Source organism: Leuciscus leuciscus (genome assembly GCF_965113295.1).
Source record: "Leuciscus leuciscus genome assembly, chromosome: 11".
Taxonomy (NCBI): Eukaryota; Metazoa; Chordata; class Actinopteri; order Cypriniformes; family Leuciscidae; genus Leuciscus; species Leuciscus leuciscus.
The window spans coordinates 28090584-28111015 of NC_138735.1; the positions used below are offsets into that span (position 1 = coordinate 28090584).

General features: G+C 36.9%; 2 protein-coding genes across 7 annotated transcripts; one reads left to right on the plus strand and one right to left on the minus strand.

Annotated features, from left to right (window-relative positions):
* Positions 1-3260: 3260 nt before the first annotated feature.
* LOC309509418 (myosin light chain kinase, smooth muscle-like) lies at positions 3261-19886 on the plus strand. Of its 4 annotated transcripts, none has more exons than XM_082184101.1 (15): positions 3261-3579; positions 4635-4697; positions 6013-6078; positions 6865-6986; positions 7320-7479; positions 8387-8698; positions 8846-8942; positions 9031-9234; positions 9595-9812; positions 17295-17418; positions 17522-17674; positions 17827-17956; positions 18096-18180; positions 18342-18482; positions 19285-19886. In XM_082184101.1, the coding sequence occupies exons 1-15, from the start codon at positions 3444-3446 to the stop codon at positions 19488-19490; spliced, it is 2217 nt and encodes a 738-aa protein (XP_082040227.1). In that variant the 5' UTR covers positions 3261-3443; the 3' UTR covers positions 19491-19886. The 4 variants fall into 4 exon arrangements, with proteins under 4 accessions (XP_082040227.1, XP_082040226.1, XP_082040228.1 ...); XM_082184100.1 differs by having other exon boundaries at positions 3262-3579; positions 6859-6986; XM_082184102.1 differs by having other exon boundaries at positions 3262-3579; positions 6043-6078; positions 6859-6986.
* LOC309509445 (uncharacterized protein) lies at positions 10485-16724 on the minus strand. 3 transcript variants are annotated; one of them, XM_082184169.1, is made up of 6 exons: positions 16207-16724; positions 13206-13469; positions 12192-12285; positions 11817-12005; positions 11450-11572; positions 10485-10865 (listed from the first exon to the last, which is right to left on the minus strand). In XM_082184169.1, the coding sequence occupies exons 1-6, from the start codon at positions 16407-16409 to the stop codon at positions 10578-10580; spliced, it is 1161 nt and encodes a 386-aa protein (XP_082040295.1). In that variant the 5' UTR covers positions 16410-16724; the 3' UTR covers positions 10485-10577. The 3 variants fall into 3 exon arrangements, with proteins under 3 accessions (XP_082040295.1, XP_082040297.1, XP_082040296.1); XM_082184171.1 differs by lacking the exon at positions 13206-13469 and having other exon boundaries at positions 16207-16720; XM_082184170.1 differs by lacking the exons at positions 13206-13469; positions 16207-16724 and adding an exon at positions 12488-13186.
* Positions 19887-20432: the final 546 nt, after the last annotated feature.

Consider the following 20432-nt stretch of genomic DNA (forward strand, 5'->3'; position numbering starts at 1 on the left):
TTTCTTTTTTTTTTTGCTGATTCATTTTGTACTCTTCCTTGTGTCAATATGAACATCCTACACGTCAGAAGTTGTAAAAAACAAAACATAGCTAGGTCATCGGCTTTTAACTCATAACCCCACTACAATATACTCAAAAGCATTTAGCTAAATATGAGGGGGGAAAATATGTTAACATTTTCATATTATAATTACGGATAGGCCTGTAATGTAGGCTATCAAATTCACAACATTGTCGGAAGGCTACATAAAATAAAGACATTAGTGTGAAGTATTCAAATAAATAGACAACAGGCCTAAAAGTAAGCGGTTCAGAAAGTGATTCATACGTTGATTCAGTTCTGCTCAGTGAGTTTATTCAGTTAAGGATTCGTCAAACTGATACTACATCTCCTTCCGAGTTCGTGAGTCTTTTCGAACGATTCTTCTAAATAATCATCCATAAGATTCATTTGTTCGTCAATCGCACTACACGACACACTGAAACTTATGTGTACGAGAGCAGCCGATGAAAATCGACGCAGGAAACACTCATGATACTGAACAAACCAACGAACTTGTCAACTGAATGCAGGTATTTTTCATTTCTGATCTTGACATGGCATAGGCTATTTTCACACATTCGCAAACCCTTTCCTGGATTGAGCAATCTCTACTTTCTTTCCCCATTCCTCAAACATGCCGAGGGCGTCAACACGCCTGTTATTTTCCCATGAAAAACACGGTTCGTAGGAAAGTGTGTTTGTGTAATAATCAGATTACAACATGTCATCTTCACCCTAAAAACTGCATAATATGCAAAAACTACAGCAGCTGTTATCTACTTTAATTACTCTGTTGTTATTCTGCTTATAGAAATCCCATGACCCAATTAGATATCTTTAACATCTCAGCTGATTGTCCAATGGACAAATTAGAGCACAAAATGAAGACTTCAATATTTCTATTCTATTATTATTTCTCCCAATGAGTTTTAGAAGAAACATTTGAGACAAAGTTGATAATTTCAAATGACTTCTGAGTTATGAAAAAGCAATAATAAATTAATTTAACCATGGCTATATCCAGTTGTGTAAATTGACAATAAATTTCCTTTAGAATGAAGCATTATAGAGTTGTAAGCTCGTGCTCGATCAGTATTTTTTGATTAAATGCAATACATTTGAATATGTATTTTCTCGTTATTTCATCTGACTCCATAATTGAAATGGTTTTAATGATATCTGTGCATCATTAATGTGAGCGAATGTTTGACTATTCCTTTTAACTCTTTAATGAAAATAATGTCAAAGACGGTTAGAATAATCAAATGTAACAATTTATTATGTCAGGTAAATGTATCATGCCAATTTCAGAATCAATTCAAAGATAATCAATACAAAACATCAAAAGCTCTGGATGAAAGAGAAGAGATGCAAACCCGAATTCGTTGAGGTCCTTCAACATCATGGGCTCATCTGAGTAACAGAAGGCCCCGACCCAACATTAAGATACATGATGCTAAGAGTTTACTCTTAAGGAAGAGTCACTCTTAGCATCATGGGCCAGCTTGAGTTACAAAAGGCCCCGAACCCTTTGCTACATTCCATTATATAGATAGACAGACCTCTTTCACGTGGAAACATGTACTAACAATGGAAATTTGCATTCAGAGGTTACACCTTTGGGTATAGGGAGACCAGTTGTCTAGAGGCCAACCCCTCCTTGTGTGCCAGTTATCCCTAAACTCTTAAAAACCTTATTACCTTGTGTTTTACTTATTTGGAAATGAGACATTTGTACCAGTCGCACTGAGACATTTCAAATGATACTAAATATGTATAATACTCGATGTTAATCATTCACATTAAACCATATATTCTTGGGCGAGTCCTTGGTGATCTTCGCATGGGGAAGAAGGAGAGGGGGATGAGGGAAAGAGATGTAGATAAGGATGACTCTGAGGTGAGACTTTCATCTCAATAGTGTCCGGCATCTCCTAATTTCTCAATTGATATGACATTTTATTGATCTGCCCAATAAAACATGTACTTTTTAACCAGTAAAATGTCCTCACTAGTCGTTTTCATAATATTTCACTATATAAGGGCGGACATTTGGACCTCACAAGTATAGCAAAACCACATGATACTGGAATTTCCAACTTCGATAAGTTACCTTGAAAAATATCGATATTCGATACCATTTTAAAAATTAAATACACATTAATGCTTACAATTAAAGTTATTAAACAAGATCAGCCAGTTATTTTCTCTTTGTCTTTTGTTCTTTGATTAACATGACAGACAGCAGCAGGTTTATTAGGCTGCTGTCACTTTAAGAACATATGCACAGATCCATTATAGCCTACTGTTACACAACATGCGTTTTCTCTCAACTATTTCCGTTCCAAAACTAACTGTATTTACCTGAATACTCGGCAAGATGGGCATTTTGACATAACTTTGTATGTATTTGACCATTAAGTGCAAAAAGCCACGAAAAATAAGTCAATTTGGCACTCGTGAGCTGTTTGAAAGGCGGCTTTATAGATCAGTGGTGCGCTCGCTTTTGGTGTGAGCGTGAAACCAGCAGGAATTACTCAAATTATGCGCAATACAAGTACAAAGCATAGTACAAAAGTATTTAGCTGTACCCAAGTATCAGCTGGTATTGGTGTATCGATACTGCAGAAAAGGAGTAGGGCCTATTGGAACAGTTTCAGATATTTCTAAACATATCAAAATAGCGTTATTTTTGACAACACACACACACACACACACACACACACACACACACACACACACACACACACACACACACACACACACACACACACACACACACACACACACACTAATGCAAAATACATAAATGCTGCTTTTCGTGATGGTGATCTGAAATGCAAGATGTATCTATAAATATATAGGCCTATATATATTACATATATACCCAAATATGGGAAAATATGAGGTTTACAATACATCAGGCCAAAGAAACTAAAATTATCCCAAGCAGCCCAACAGGCTCATCCACATTTGCAATGAATGTCTTTATGTCACACACCCATGAGCAGAGGAAACATGGGTGCCATATTTCAATGTTTTTGGCTTAGTTTTGATGACTATAAAGGTTACCATCTGTGAGACCGTCACACTTGTGCACATTGTTTTTAATATTGCTTTGTTGTTGTCGCTTTTGATCAGCGATTGAGCAGTTTTCGGTTACAAGCCACATGTGGAAGCCCCGCCCTCTTCATCTAAATCACTTTAGCTTTCACCTTTCCCCGTCTACTCTCCTGCTCTCTCTCAAACCTATATGATCAACCTGATAACATCTGAGACTTGACTAGAACAAGAATGCTGCCAAATGAAGCAGTGAGAGAAATGAAAGGAGACATGCTCATGTGAGGAAGAGACCAACCGTTTTCAGAGAGAACTTTCCAGAGAGATCACAGTGTAATAATGACATTTATTGAAAAGGGTCAGAAGACCTACATTTCAACATTCAGGTTTGAGCTGAAGCCTCCACTGGATGAGCCGAGGAGGACGGGGAACAGAGGCAGACTGAAGCACAGAGAGGACAGCGGTCGGAAATCAGGTAAATCAGCTCAGAGAGATTTCTACGCATTACTTTAAAATGTTTTAGGAGACATTTAAGATTTGTTTTTCTTGTCTCGATGTTCAAGAAGTTTGGGGATGGTAATATTTTTTTTTAAATGAAGTTTATTCTGCTCACCAAGGCTGCATTTATTTAAATAAAAAAACAGAATATTGTGAAATATGTAAAACAACTGTTTTCTATTTGAATATGTTTTAAAATGTAACTTGTTCCTGTGATCAAAGCTGAATTTTTTGCATCATTACTCCAGTCTTCAGTGTCACATGATCCTTCACAAATCATTCTAATACGCTGATTTGCTGCTCAAGAAATAATTCCTTATTATTTCTTATTTTTTGTGCAAACCATGATAAATTTGTACAGGGTTTTTCAGGAACAGCATTTATTTGAAATAGAAATCTTTTGTAACATTATTAAATGTCTTTACTGTCACTTTTGATCAATTTAATGTGTCCTTGCTGAATAAAAGTATTGATATTAAAGTTAAATTGCTTACACAATTTTTGAAACTATGGCTCCATTTCTCAAAATTCTACACACAAAACATGCACACAAGATGCAAAACCTCACACATCTCATGCAAAACCTCACACATCTCTTGCAAAAGCTAACACTTCTTTAAAAAAATTCAAAGATTGTGCTTCTGCATAGTAACTGCACACAAACATTAAAAAAATAACTTAAATTGCAGTGATTTCCGAATGAAACACAAGTTAGTTTTTAATGATGTGTCTACTGTAAAGAACTGTTTAGAGTTTTATCTGTTTTTACAATTGTAAAGCAGATAATGTGCTTGCAGTTTTGCAGACTTGGTCTCAAGATTAGATACATGAGTGAATGGTTTCACTGAGTGAGCCTCAAGTACCACTTTTAGTGTGTGAGCATTAAAAAAAAAAACTATTCTGGCTCCACGCTTTTGAACAGTAGTGAATACACACAGATTTTTTTTAAAACTGTTTTATCTTTCACCTGTAGCTTAAGGGGTTATGATATTTGGCAGTTACATAACATATCATTCTGACACTTTCAAGCAGAAACTACTGATACAGAGAAGACGTCTCCTAAAAATCCCCCGGACAGAGTGAAGACGAGTACAGGTATGTACCTTATAAACTATAGAGACCTATACAAGAATATTACAACATTTCAAGATTTGAAATTGAAAGTGTTGATATTTACACAACTACAATGTACTAAAAAAACGGAAACGTGTTTCCTTTGCTTTTTTCTTGTACAGACGACAACGTTGTCAAAACGAACCCGTTCACTCGGATCCACGAAAACGACTAAAAACGCTGTATTCTGCAGCCAGGCCAGTAGATGGCGATGTCACTTTCTAGAGAAACCACGCGCATGTAGACTGAACGTAATACGCATGCGCATGAAGTTGCTGTTTTCACAAATTCACTTTTTTGTAGTTTACACGGAGACAATAAAGGTATTGTTAACACAACATTTTCAACTAAAAACTGAAAACTTTTTATGCGTTTTGGTCATTCATTTACACGAAAATGGCAACGCAAACTTTTGAAAATGGGTTTCAAAGTGCAAGTTTTTGCAAAAAATGCAAATTTGTGAAAACAGTGATGTCATGCGCATGAGTATTACGTGTTCAGTCTATAGGCGTGTAGTTTTTCTTTACAAAGTGACATCGCCAACTACTGGCCTGGCAGCAGAATACGGCGTTTTTAGTCGTTTTCATGGATCTGTGTGAACTATGATCGTTTTGACAACGTTGTCATCTGTACAAGAAAAATTCTAAGGAAAAACTTTTCCTTTTTTAGTACATCGTTGTCGTGTAAATGTGCCCTAAGGCTGCATCCGAAATCATATACTCTCTTGAGTACTTATTTTGAATAAATGCATAACGACCGCTAAAAAAGTATGTTCTATATAGTATGAATGTGTGTAGTATGAATGTAATCCAGATGTACTACATGCGCCATGTTGTCATTATCATGTGACCTACAGCGTCGCTTCACTGCCATTCACAAATCCTCTCCCGCGGCCTTATGGGATAGTAAAGTGTCCATCATACGCACACTTCAGAATCTCTGCAGAAGTAGTAGGTCATCCGAGTACTTTTTACCTTCTCTTTTATGAGTACTGTGAACTCGGACATACTTCTTTTGTCACATACTGTTTTTCACCTACTATATAGTAGGGAAGTATGCGATTTCAGATGCAGCCTAAATGTAAATGCAGGGTAGAATGTGGATTTGGAAGCAGATTTCTTTAAATTGCATTCAGAAGACACTTGGGTCTCGTCATGCCTGTAGCCAATCACAGAAGCCCTCTGTGTTTTCTAGCCAATTATATGCCACATTTAATTACCCAATTGCCTTAGCTCACATGACACCATAGCAAGTCACATGACTGATGAGTTCTCTATATGTACATGTCTTATTCAAGTTCATGACTTTAGTGTGTGTTTCACTGCAGATGTTGCACTGAATAAAACGGCCAGCATTAGTTCAGGTGAGTGTGTGATTTCTGATAAAGGAGTTCAGTTTTACATTCACTAAGATGTTAATGTGCTTATTAATTTAGGTTGAAGGTGTTACTTGTTTTACATTTAACACAGTTTTAATTAAAATTTTCAGAAGCGTTTTAGAATTTAAATTCCAAATTTAGAGTGCTGATTCTATTTCAGAACAAACTTGATACATTAATTCATTTTGCATAGAATTTAACTAAAGTTCAAAGCAGTTTTTCTTGGGCTACATGGGGTTATATTTAACAAACCATAAACATTTTCATTACTTAAATATATGAAAAGATCTAATACAAAATATTAAATAACTACATGATTTCAATGTTCAAAATATTGGCAACACTTTATAATGAGGGCTAATTTAAGATTTATGCATTAACTGACAATGAAGAATATATTTTTACAGTATTTATAAACCTTTTGTTGATGCTAGTTCAGTGTATTAATGTTAACAGATGCAGCTGTTGATCTCAACGTATTGATAAGCTTTGAGATTAACGTTTATCTAAGATTAATTAATGCTGTAGAAGTTTAATCCTTATTGTAAAGTGTTACCAAAATTACACTGGGGCTGCAAACTAATTCTGATCCTCAAAATGAGCTCAATACTATAACAGGAATAGATCAACTACGCCACAATCAATGATTTCAATGCGTTCTTCTGAGAAAAGTGCTGTAGGCGTAAAGGTGGAGCATCTCTATTGTGGTTTGAGAACCTGAACTACTTCGGCCTGTTTGTTGTAGTGACTCTGACTGTTCTCCAGGTGCAGTGGTTGAGTTTTTGGATCCCCAGCAGCCGGTTGTGGCTCGTGTCGGAGAAAACGCTCGGCTCCACTGCCGTTTCAGAAGCTCCGGGCCGGTGGCTTTCTGCTGGATTCGTGACGGAGAAAAGGTGTGACCCGTTTGTGAAGCTTTAGTGCTGGGTTCCTCGAATCCAGAGTTCAGCTCAAACCCTGATCAAACTCACCTGTTGCTCCAGAGACCTTGATCAGCTTGTTCAGGTGTCTCTGATTAGGGTTTGAGGAAGCCTAATGTGATTCTCTGCTAGCACACCTGTGAACTTAAGGAGATCTGACCTTATACCAGTTAATTAGAAGTCGCTGAGAAGAGAGGTGAAGTTGGTGTAGAGAAATGCTTTGTTGGTTTGATATTTAATGCAGTGATTTTGGCCACTGTTTTCAAGATCAAATCCCTAAAATCTGTCTGTTTGCATGTGTTCTGTTAGGTTATGTTAGAAGGACCGCGAGCGAGTGTGGAGAGCAGCAGCAGTAGTAGCAGCACCCTGGTTCTCTCCAAGGTTCTTCCTGTAGACGCAGGACGTTATTCTCTTTTTGTTCGTAACCGAGGAGGAACTGCTCACTGGACTGCAAACCTCAGTGTCATTGGTAAGACCGTTCATTCTCTGAATAAAAGTTTAGTCATTTTAATATTTCCATTTAGTTTAATTTTTTTTTTTAATTAGCTTTTACATTTTTATCTTGGATTAGGTTCAGTAATTGTATATGCTTTTATTTATTTTTCTATTTAGATTTATTTACTTTTTTCAGTTTTTTAGTTAGTAATTGTATGTGCTTGCCATTTTATTTAAAAATATTTCATTTCAGCTTTTTATATTTATTAATTAGCTTTTATTTTTTGATTTTCTTGTTTTTCATAATTCTGTGCTTTTGTCATTTTATTAGTTTTTTTTATTTCTATTTAGCTGTAGTCATGCATTTAATTTTGTATACATTTAAAGTTTTAGAAATTGTGCTTTTATTATTTTTCAATATCCATTTAGCTTTAACTTGTATATATTTTTCAATTAGTTTATTTATAATTTTATTTTGGTTTGTTTTATATGCTTTTGTCATTTGTTTTTCTTAGTTAATTTTAAATAACTGAAAATATGTATACAAGTTTTTTTGTAATTGTATGTGCTTGTTTTTAATTTAATTCCATTTAGTTTTTGTATTTTTTTTGAACTGGCTTTTTTATTTATCATAATTCTATGTGCTTTTGTCATTTTATTAGTTTTTCATATTTCTGTTTACCTGTGGTTATATTTTAATTGTTTTTTTTAAATACTTTGTTAACGTTTTAGAAATGGCACTTTTCATTTTTATTAGTTTTCATTCAATCTATTTAGCTTTAATTTATATTTATCAGTTTTGGTCATTTTAGAACTGCAACTTAAACTTTATTTCAGCTAGTTGCCCAGGAAATTACAGAATTTTTTTTTTTAATCAGATTTATTTTTTTTATTTGAATTTTAGTTAATAACACTCATTTATCCACTTTGTTTCTCCCCAGATTGTCCCGACCCTCCAGCCTCGTGTCCGTACGTGTCCCAGCTGACCTGCAGGTCTCTGGTTCTGTCGTGGTCTGGGCCGAGCTTCGACGGAGGGTCTGCCGTCACTGCTTACGTGGTGGAGCGTCAGAGACTGGACCAACACGAGCTCGGGGACTGGACTGTACTCACTGACCAGTGTCAGAACACCTCGTATCGGGTCCGCTCTGGTCTCGACCCGCAGGGACAGTATCGCTTCAGAGTTCGTGCCTGCAACGTAGTGGGAGTCGGTGACCCCAGTGAGGAGACGGACTGCATTGAGATGAACACTGCAGGTAGATGGACGCCCATCACCTCCAACTTTTAAACCATTAGAAATTAACTTCTAACTATGCTCTTCTTACACGTACTCATAACATGCTGTATTAATTATCACGTCAGTGTTCCTCAAGCAAGAGACTAAAGCAAGATTAATGTTACAGTTGAGCCACAACAGGAAGTGACCTCATATGTGGAGGTTGTGACTGACACCAGACATAAAGTCAGGGATCATTATCAAGTCCATGAGAAACTGGGAATGTGAGTATCAGCCCCTTTATAAAATGTAAAATTGGGATTTATGTTGGTCATCCCAAACTCATAAATATCTTAATATACCTCCACACAGGGGGAAGTTTGGGGACGTGTTCCGGATGACCCATAAGCAGACGGGTCGGGTGTGTGCGGGTAAAATCTACCGGGCCCGTGTCTCCAGAGACAAAATGGCAGCGCGGCAAGAAATCAAGCTGATGAACGAACTACGCCATCCGAAGCTGGTGCAGTGTCTCGCAGCCTACGACACATCGTCTGAGATAGTCATGGTTCTGGAGTAGTAAGTTGATAATTAATTTACTTTAAAATTTCACATTAAATGGCGTTTGCTTCTGCATGCATAACGAACGGTTCTAAAATGTGCTGTGGAACTATTGCACTTAGTGAGTAAATGACAATTTATTAAGTGAACTATTCCTTTAAGACAGTCTTAACATGGTGGATATCTTTTTTTTTTTTCAATACTTAAATGCATTTAAATCACTAGAATGTTACTTGTAGGTAGAGCATGTTTTCAGTTTCTGTATTTAAAATTTAAAAACATTAAGTTGGTCTAATTCTTCAAATTAGTTTTTTTTTATTTTATTTCTTTTGAAAGTTGAGAAATGCCTCTAATGTTTCTAATATGAATGTCTCGAAGTATTCCAGGCGGTGAGCTGTTTGAACGGATTGTCGATGAGAATTTCGACCACACAGAAGCCAACAGTGTGAACTACATGCGTCAGATCCTGGAAGGAGTCCAGTATATACATCACAAACGCATCATTCACCTCGACCTGAAGCCAGAGAACATCGTCTGTGTGAACAGCACTGGGACGCTCATCAAGATCATTGACTTTGGATTGGCGCGCAGACTGGGTGAGTTAAGCTTTAAGTTGTTTTTACTTTTGCATTTTATCTGGAGCAAAGTTAGGTCTTGAACTCAAATTTTAGTCCCCACTCATTCACATTACAGTTAGAGCTGCACGATTCTGGATAAATGGTTTAAAATGGAGATCCTGATTCTCCCACGATTGTAAATGGATAACTAATTTACTAGAGGTTCTAACAAAATGTTAATTGCTGAAGTCTAATTTATTTATTTTTAAATTGGTTTTAATGAACTTCACTTATTTGAATCAGCATGTTTTTTTTTTTAAACATCTCTCAAATGATTCAGTGACAGACATTTTTTTTAAAGTCACTTGTCTCCACCTACTGGTGTAATGATGTAATTGATACAATCTTTACTTTCAAAAGGTGATCGACTCCATTTTGATTGCTACCATAGACATCAGTGTTTATTATCCGACTATGAACTTAACCCAGTACTTCTGTGATATTTTGAATTATTGTAAGACAGAAATGATAGTGTAGTTGGAAAGTCTGAAGGAAGGGGTTTGTACTCTTCAAAGGTTTAATAGACGTAGCTTGATAGTTGCCATTTAGACATAAGATCGTGTGGGTGTTTGAATCGAGATTTCGACCTTTTAATGATTAATTGTGCCGCTCTACCCTCCGTTCCACCAAAGAAGAAAAATGTAACGTTCATTCCAAAGTAAAAACTTTATTTGCTATTCACAATTTATAAAACCTAGATGTATTCTTTGCAGTCCATTCTTTCACGTCTGGTTTCAGTGTCTGTTACGTTGGGTTGTTGGGGAAAAGCCACATGAGATGTCCCTTTGAGCATTCCCACTGAATGCGGACGAGGCTCCCTGACGTTAACGTTTTAAACTCCAGAACTGGCTCTCCACACTGATGGCAGGTTCTAAAAAGTCCTGTCAAACTGGATTTGTTGACCATCCATTTTACTTCCTTCTGATCATCTTTTCCTCTTGTCATTGAAATGGGTTCTAATGCTCCATCAGTTAAGGACCTCATGACATTTAAACGCTCTTCCAGTCGCTGTGTAGTCTGTGCCAGTTCATCCTAGAAGACCGAAAACAATTGGTGAGATCACTGGATATATTTTGCCAGTGCGCAGTTTGGAAACATTTGACTAAATTTGTTTCTCGTGGTCTTCACATCTTAACCGATCTGAAGGCTTAAGCATTGTAGACAAGATTGGGCTTTAATTTCTTTACAAAACATTTAAGTAAACTAAATAAGTGGATTAAGTTAAGCAGCCATGTGTCCAAATCTGTTAAAAATCATCCCAGGATGCAATGATTTTGGTTGAGAATATCTAGAGCAGTGGTGTCCAATCCTGCTCCTGTGGGGTCACCATCCTGCAAAGTTTGGTTCCAACCCCTATTGAACACCTGAATTGGCTAATCAAGGGCATAGAGGAAACTTCCAGGCAGGTGTTGATGCAATTTGGGAGTTAAACACTGCAGGACAGTGGCCCTCCAGGACCGAGTTTAGACACCCCGGTCTAGAGTGTTAGTGAGTATTGATGACTTTACTAAAATATGGGAAACTAGTATTGATGACTTTACTAAGATATGGGAAACTAGTCCTGAAAAGTGTCAATTTTTCACAGGAAAGACCATTTGTATTACAGTTTTACCGACCTTTATTTCCTCCCAGTTCATTGCATTGTCTTCCTCTGTAGTTGTGCTTGAAGACGAACTATGACGAGCAAAGCTGTACTGATCAGACACATCACTTTGTCTTTCAGGCTGTGCTTGTTTATCCTAAACAGAAAATAGTGACTTAGTACTAGTAAGAAGGGCAAAATTATTATTTATGTACAGTTTACACAACTCTACATTTAATACATTTCAACTGATGAGTAGTCAAGTGTGCAGATCGCCCATTTTAGGACTTGAATGTTAGCCCCTATTTTTAACAATTTGCACAAAATTTGAGGGGAAATGCTGGATTGTAAACGCTAATAATGACATAACCGAACCAAACTAGTATTGAAGTAGGACTTACCAGTTTATATGGCCAATGGGAAGGAAGGTCATAGCATATGCCAAGGACCTCAACGTTTGTGGGATGGGGATCCGGACTAGGCTGAGATTCGGAGTCTGACCGGCGGTCTGAACTGGGCTGAGAGTGGTCTGTTGAGTGGGGGTCTGAACTGGGCTGACATTGATCTGTTGAGTAGGGGTCTGGACTGGGCTGAGATGAATCCCAAGACAATCCATGTTTTAAATTAGTATGTTGTATCAGATGCAGTATAAACCAAATTCCTTTGTCTACTAGTCTGACAAGAGCTACTGGTATTTAACAATAGCAAATAACCATTAAAAAAATTAAGTATTTTAGGCAGACTGTGCTTGTGCAATTAACTATTTTCTTCCATACCTTAGTTTGCGGTGCAGCTCTTGATTTCCGCGGTCGTCCTCTCTTTCTCGGAGATGCACTGGATTTGTCTTGTGAAATTTGTTCACCACACACCCTTAATAAACGAAAAATTAGAGAATATGAACACTGCCGTTTGGTAATTCTGTAGCAGTTACTGGAGTAACGCTGGCAATCGTTAGACGCTATAAACAAGTTAATGACGCAAATAGTAACGTTAAACCTAACCAATCTACACTAAGCAATTTGTGCTTTAGATCGACACCTAACATTTTTTCCAATCACCCCCATGACTTTACCTGTCCACAGTGTCCAGCAAGAAGAAAGCCAGCTCTGGGTCGGACTTGAACCCCTTCAGCTCTCGCAACTGTCGCCATCGCTCAAAAGCCCTGCCGATATTGATTCTAGTTTTGTTGCGGATTCTGTCGCATTCTCTCTTCCTCACTGCGTGTTGAGGCGCCTTTGCTTTGACCACGGGTGTTTCTTCATAGGTCAAGCGATCCATAATCAATCTAGATGACTATTTCCAAAGTTACAATAATTTTACTGCAGCCACTCACGAGCTTCTATCTGTTCCACAGCCCCATGTGCTGGACTTTCTTCGCTGTGTTTATGTACGTGACGTAAACGCGCGGCTTCGTACTAAACCACTACTCTTAAAGGGATAACGTTAGTTCACCCCAAAATGAAAATGGCTATTTACTTTTTTTTCGACTATACTATTTACTCACCCTTTTGTTCCAAAACCTGTAAGTTTCTTATGTTGAACTAAAAATATATTTTGAAGAATGTTGGTAACCAGACTGTTAGAGCTACACTGTCTTTCTCCCATCTAGCGGTAAAATTGTATACGACTACCAACTGAATATTACTTTCTAGCCCCTCCCATTCCGAGGGCGTTTTAACTCCTACGGTGGCCGTATTATTCCCTATGATTATTCCTAGACGTCGTTCTAGCGTTATGCACAACCATGCTAATAGTTTTTTACACACGAATTTACACACAGGCTGAATTACCTGTCGAGAAGATAGCAGGCAACTTCGGCGTCCCTTTTAAAATCCTTGCTCCTCATGAGCTCTTTCCATCTTGGAAAAGCCACTCCAATATTGACTTTGGTCTTGTTGATTTGCCTGTTACGTTGTCGTTTTAATTCCCTCTTTCCTATTCTTAACGACTCTGTTACATGTGCTCGAGAATAGACGTGATCCTCCATCTTCAACAGGCTTTCAAATCTGCTGGCAGTCGCGAGTAATCTCTCCCTCGCATTCGTCACGGTGCCACTGTGTAAAAAGCGCGAAAGGCGAAGCTTTAATGTCCCCGTATGTCCCTCTTTGGCTACTGTATTTTCAAGATGGAGGCGCAGCTCGCTCGTTTTTTTATTTTATTTGTTATGCTTTATTGTCAACAGGTAGCATCAGAGAATGTCTAGGTAGCATGTACAGTGCCATCTATAACAAAAAATATTTCCCATGCCTCAACAACAAGGAAGAAAAAAAGAAAAAGATTAAAAAGATGAGAGGGTACATAAGCATCCGTTTACAAACAGATAAACGTTATACATAACAGTTCCATAGGATATTACAATGTAATTTAAGTACAGAAAATAAACTTTGCAGGTCACCCCCATTCATTACATTTTATTTTTTATATTATGTGAAAATGTTAAAGGAGGAGCATATATTAATCGTTTTAATTGCTTTACTATTTTTAGATTTAGACATCTACGTACATTTTAATCTCCTTTTCAAGCACCATAAAAAGAGGTTTGCCTTTTGTAAACTTGCATTTATGAATGTGAAATTTACATAAAAATAAAATTTATAATAAAACCAACATCCCTTAAAGAGCGATCCTTGATATAATACCCCAAAATCACGTTTATAAGATAAAGAAAATGTTCTTAAAATATTATCAGCAATGAAAATCTCCACATTATTCCAAAAATACTGGGTATCTTGGCAAGACCAAAACAAATGAGAAATTGTTTCAGTGGAGCATTCACAGAAAGAACATTTTAAATCTATATCAATTTTAAATTTTTGTAGGAATACCTTTGTAGGATAAACTCTATGAATTAATTTACAATTTACAATATTAAAGAAACTGTTCCAGTAGAAAATAACATAAGGCGTAGAGATGATCTCTCTTAAAAAAAGGATCTAATTTTATAATTGTTAGGCTTTAACCCAGAGAAACAGATAGTGCCGACAGAGGTATGTTCAGGTCTAGGACTGTGGATGTACATGCACTGCTTTTGAACAGCATATGTACACCTGCAGGTATGGCCTTGCCTAGTAAGCACCTTGAATTATTTTAATGTAATAGGTATTTTGTATCTTGAGAGTCTGCAAACGCAAATAAATTCCCTTCATTATTAAATTACTGATTCACTAACAACAATCCATTACTAAACCAATTATGAAAAAATAAAGACTTATTTCTATTCAAAATATTAGCATTATTCCAAATAAGAAAACTATGAGGGGAGAAGTTGTCTCCAGGTAGCAAGTACTTGTTGATAAAATTTAGAAAGTTTGACTGGAAGTTTTTCAATTTTATAATTACACATCAAAAGAAATTCTAAGCCACCCACATGAGAAAATATAAACCGAGGAATTATATTCCAAATAGATGAAGAGTTTTGAAGATATCGTCTTATCCAATTTATTTTAAAGTTACTGTTTAGAGAGCTAAAATCAATAAAATTCAACCCGCCTTTATCATATGAATTCAGTATTACAGATTTTTTTTTTAATATAGTGAATTTTGTTTTTCCACAGGAATTGTCAACATTCCGTCAATTAGTTTACATGTATGTTTGTCAACAGAGATCGATTGAGCGGCATACGATACTCGAGAGATGCCCTCTGCTTTAGTAAGCAGAACTCTGCCTTTGAGTAAGTCTCTTTGCAACCAATGGTTCAATACCTTACGTGTCTTTTCAATTATCGGAAGAAAATTGGAAGGGCGCAACTCGCCCGTATGTATCCTGAATGGCAGATTCTATGCGAGAATACTTGATTAGTTGGAAGTAATTAAACGTGAATGAGCACATCATTTTGAAAGAAGTGTTTTTTGTTGCTAAGAATCAACTTAAAAAAATTACACCGTGTAGCTTTAATAGTAGTTATTGACTTCCATTGTTTTTCTTTTCTTACTATTGAAGTCAATGGCTACTGTAAACTGTTTACCAACATTCCTAAATCATTATTTTCAGCAGAAGAGAGAAACTCGTAAAGGTTTGGAACAACATGAGGATAAATACTGAATTTTATTTTTACTGAAAACGGTTTATTTTAATGTACACGCTAGTAACTTATTTTCTATCAAAACATACCCAGGACAGTCCAACACAATATGTTTAATACAAGTAGAATGTTCTTTTATGAAGTTATTTCACTTAAGGACTTATTAGTAAGATTATGCCTGAAAAGGTTTTGTATTTGTTTTTATTTGTTAATTTTAAAAGAAACCGTATAATGACTTGTTTGTTTGCTTGGTTTTATTGTATTTATGATTTTTTTGTAATTGAATTTTTGCCATGAAAATGGCATTAGATGCTGACATTTCTTTAAATAAACAAGCTATCTATAAAAACACAAATATTTCATTTAAGGCAATGGAAATTCAGTGGTTACATGGCGAGCGTTAGCTCTGCTCTCTTTATACACTTTGTTGATACACAAACCAATACTGCCATCTGTTGACGTGGATAAGCATGACATTTGTATGTACATTACACTGTTTAAACTGCTCATAATCAGAACTCCGAATCAATTAATCTGACCTATAAAGAAAAGCAGCAACTTGGGCATTTTTACTCCGGGTTTTCTCCGTCATAAAATCTTTCCACCTTGTTTAAATGACGGATTTGACAGCAGTCTTGAAGGCTTCTTCACACTGACAGCTATCGGCGTGAACGCAGCATTACACTATATCCTAACAGTTACAAGTACAAATTTATCATGACGCGATACTTATTACTTAAACAAATGTGTACACAATGTAATTCATTACCTGTCCAGTAGATAACGAGCAACTTCTGCGTCATTCTTCATGCCCTTTTCCACCTTCAGCGCTTTCCACCTGGAATAGGCCGAGCCGATGTTTACTCTGTTTTTCTGCCTCAGTCTATCTCTTTCTCTCTTTTCATCTGACCTCTTTCGCTTCCTCGACAGAGTTTGTAATGTCCCTGCGGCTAATGCATAACCGTGGTCCATAATTTAATGCTCCGAACCGCATTTAATGTTAAAAGACTTTGGCAGAGAGAGATTGGTGAGGTGGAGATAGTCAACTCTGTTTGAATTGTTTTACAACACGTTCGTCTTCTCTTGAAGTGCACTGTTTTACAAAGCTACAAAACCCAGTTACATAATTAAACAGTCTTTGTTACTTTCCCGTGGCGTTATCATAGAAATAGGTTCCCAGAACAACACAAATAAGCTGTCGTTGGCGTTTTGACAAGAGTTTGACGTCTCCTTCAAGGAAAGGGTATCTGACCATAGACATTTCTAGTTGCAGCGTCAGCCAATGAGCAAGACGCGTTTGGTCATGTGATATCAACATGGAACCAATATTAACGCAGGTCCTAGAGGTCTTGGTTTATCGTAAAATTATTTTTCCCATTATATTCCCCTGACACTTTCCTCATTGGTAAGATCTCAGCCATCTCTCTTTCTACATGTCCCGTTTGATCACTCTCCTCCATCATGAGTGGATACGGTGCAGTCAGGACTATGTACAGACACTTTTTTTTTTTTTTTTCTTCAACACACAAACAGAACAGACATCTAACAAATATTCACAAAATTGTTTGTTTGGGTGGTAATTGCAATTTCCAACAGTGCTGCCTAGAATTTGCTTACTGCACCTTTAATCAAGAAATATTTATCAAGGACAGATATGCAAACGTGCACTTGTGCAATTTTAGCATATTTTGTGCCAGATTAGACTGGTATTATGTTAATTTGTACCGCTGAACACTTGAGTACTATAAATTGGAATAGGCTGGACTAAATCACATGGGACTACTTTAACTCTTAAAAAAGGCCATGTGGGAGTTACTTTGTATTATAATAAAATATAACATTTTTGGGCCCTTGCAGAGCCTGGGAAACAGCTGATGGTGTATCATGGGACTCCAGAGTTTGTGGCCCCAGAGGTCATCAATTATGAACCTGTAGATCTGGTCACTGACTTGTGGAGCATCGGCGTCATCTGCTATATTCTGTAAGGACTACAAATGGAGCCATTTATGACTACCACTGGAACATTCTTGACTAATATGTACATTTTTGGTTTCTGTAATGCTTCCATTTCCACCCTTTTCCAGACTGAGTGGCGAGTCTCCATTCCAGGGAAACAATGATGCGGAAACCTTGGCTCTGGTTACTGCAGCACAATGGGAGTTTGAGCCTGAGAGTTTTGATGATATCACGGGTGAGGCCAAGGATTTCATCAGCGGTCTACTGATGAAGGATACGAGGTGAATGATAGATGGTCACATGATGCATGTTTTACTGTAATCTAACCTTTATTTAATCACCCATTTTCAGTCAACATTCAAAATGGAAGTGGTCTCAAAGTCACCTGTTTTTATGATAGTATGCAGTGTTTAATTTCAAATTACACTCCTAGAACAAGACTGTCCTGTGAGAAGGCTTTAGCTCATCCCTGGATAGCCTTATTTGACGACTCAAACTCAAGATCTACTAAATCCCTTAACAAAGACAAGATGAGAAGATACCTGGCCCGACAGAAATGGAAGGTATGAAAATCAGGAGGTTATTTGCTTGCAGTTGTTTTGGTATAAAACTCCCTGATGGCTATCATCACTTCGTTCATGTGGTAATCAATACTACTTTTTCCCTCTTTGGTAAACTGTTCGTATCATTTCTGTCTTGCAGAAAACCGGTAAAGCCCTGCTTGCACTAAAGAGGATGGCTCGAGGCAGCAAATCTGATAGCACACATACTCCCAATTCTGTAGATGGTAAGACACATGGGAATATCTGCAACTAATGTGGCGTTCAGGAAGCTTTCTTTTGCGATTTATTTTCGGTTTGGCTAGTGACACGAAAATGACTTGACCTGCAACTACCTGAGGATGAATCGTTTGTCCTCATGATGTCCCTGTGTGTCACTGTATTTCAGAGCAAGCTCTGGGAAAAGAGGCTGAACAAGCTGTAGCGTCACTGGAAAAACAGCTGTGGAGTGAACCACGTTTCCACCAAGCCCTGCGTGACCTAACCGAGAGCCGTGGAGCCACAGTCAACCTGGCCTGTACAATACATGGTACTGTTCAGTGTTTCAGATGTAATCATTAACTAGCAAAACTTTGTGGATAAAATTAAAACAATTGATATATCAAACATATGAGCATCTCTTCAATATCCTCCTGCAGTATAAGTCTGTTAACCCTATAAAGCCTACTGTGTCTTATTTGATACACACATTTAGAGGCCTTAGAAATGATCAACTTGTGTCTGTCTTGTGAAATGTTTACTAATTGGCAGAATTGTAACCTTTATATTGTTAGTAAGATTTCAAGATTCACACTTACTGGACAGAAGCAAGTTTACTTGATTGTCCATCTTTTCTTTTTTTTTAAATACTGTTTTGCCCCCAACAATTAAAACTACAGAACTTTGATCATAAAACTAAGCATTTAAATATAATATACTAATACATAGTGCATATAAAATCAGTTGTCACTCTTTATCTCTCAATACTGTAAGTAGTCTGCTATACCCTTTATAAGATCTCATAGATTACAAGCTATCAGAATTTCATCTTAGTTTTTGGACCTAAATATCAGCAACTGCACCAAATTGCATGCAAATACAAATTGCTGAGTTTGGGCATATGAATAAAATTGAGGCAAGTATGAGTTCCATATTATATCATACTCCTGTATTAGCCATAAAAGCCTGATGTATCATGATACTCTAATGCATATTAAATATTTTAGATTGTCTAAAGATTCAATAAACCGTCCCATTTAAAAACATTTGATTTTTTGGACTTATTTCATGTTTCAGGGTTCGTTAAGGTTTTTATTGGATCATAATTCCCTGGAATGTTTCTGTTTTCGCAGGATATCCTGACCCTGAAGTGATCTGGCTGTTTGATGAGGCGCCGCTGGAGAAGTCCGGACGAGTTCATATGAATTATGACAATAACGGCATTTGCACGCTCACCCTTGATAACGTACAACCAAGGGATTCTGGGATCTACAAATGCTGTGCATCCAACAGCCTAGGACAGGCACTGTGTTCAGCCAGACTCTCTGTGGGACTCTAGAACGTGAACCTATGAAGTGGAATTCTGAAGTGGGATACAACTGAGAGAATGTTAGGAACCATGTGCAAAATCTGCTGGAACAAAAGCACTTTAAAACCATTTTATCTTATGTCTGACGTCACTAGATGCTGTTGTAATTCACAATTTCTGATTTGTTCTATTGTTGGTTTTTCAGTCAGTTTTACCACACACCCTTATTCATATTATCCCTTATTATAGTTCACTGTCACTTTTCCTTGGTGTGAAATAGTTTGATATTTACTAGTTTGAGCATTGTTTATCTACAGAAGTTGGACATGGTATTTGATACAGAGAAAGACATTTTAAAAAGTTACATTTGTTGTACATGCGTGTGTATATATGAAAAATAAATGCATTAAAGTTTTATGAAATTAAGGTAACAAGTTTTATTTTTAATGTCTAATTTAAAACTATATTCATTGAGAATTGTTTGCTGTTATATCAAAAATCAACTTATTTTGCTTTGAATCACTGAGTTGTCTATTGTGGGTTAATCTGACATTCATTTTTAACTTTGGTTTTCATGAGGCACAATATAGATTAATAACCATCTTCATGTATCATCTACACCAGGGTTTCTCAATCTCGGTCCTGGGGGGCCACTGTCCTGCACAGTTTAGCTCCAACCCTGATCAAACACACCTAGCTGTGAGTTTCTAGTGATCCTGAAGACATTGATTAGCTTGTTCAGGTGTGTTTGATCAGGGTTGGAGCTAAACTGTGCAGGACAGTGGCCCTCCAGGACCGAGTTTGAGAAACCCTGCTCTACACCAATCATGTCAAAGCCTTTTTCAGTGAAAATAACTTAAGTAAAATGAGATGGTGAAAACTCAAAATAAACTATTTCTGACAATAGGCACAAGAATAGTTGGTAAACTGTATGTAAAAGAGCTCATGATCATCAAAAGAGCTATAACCGAT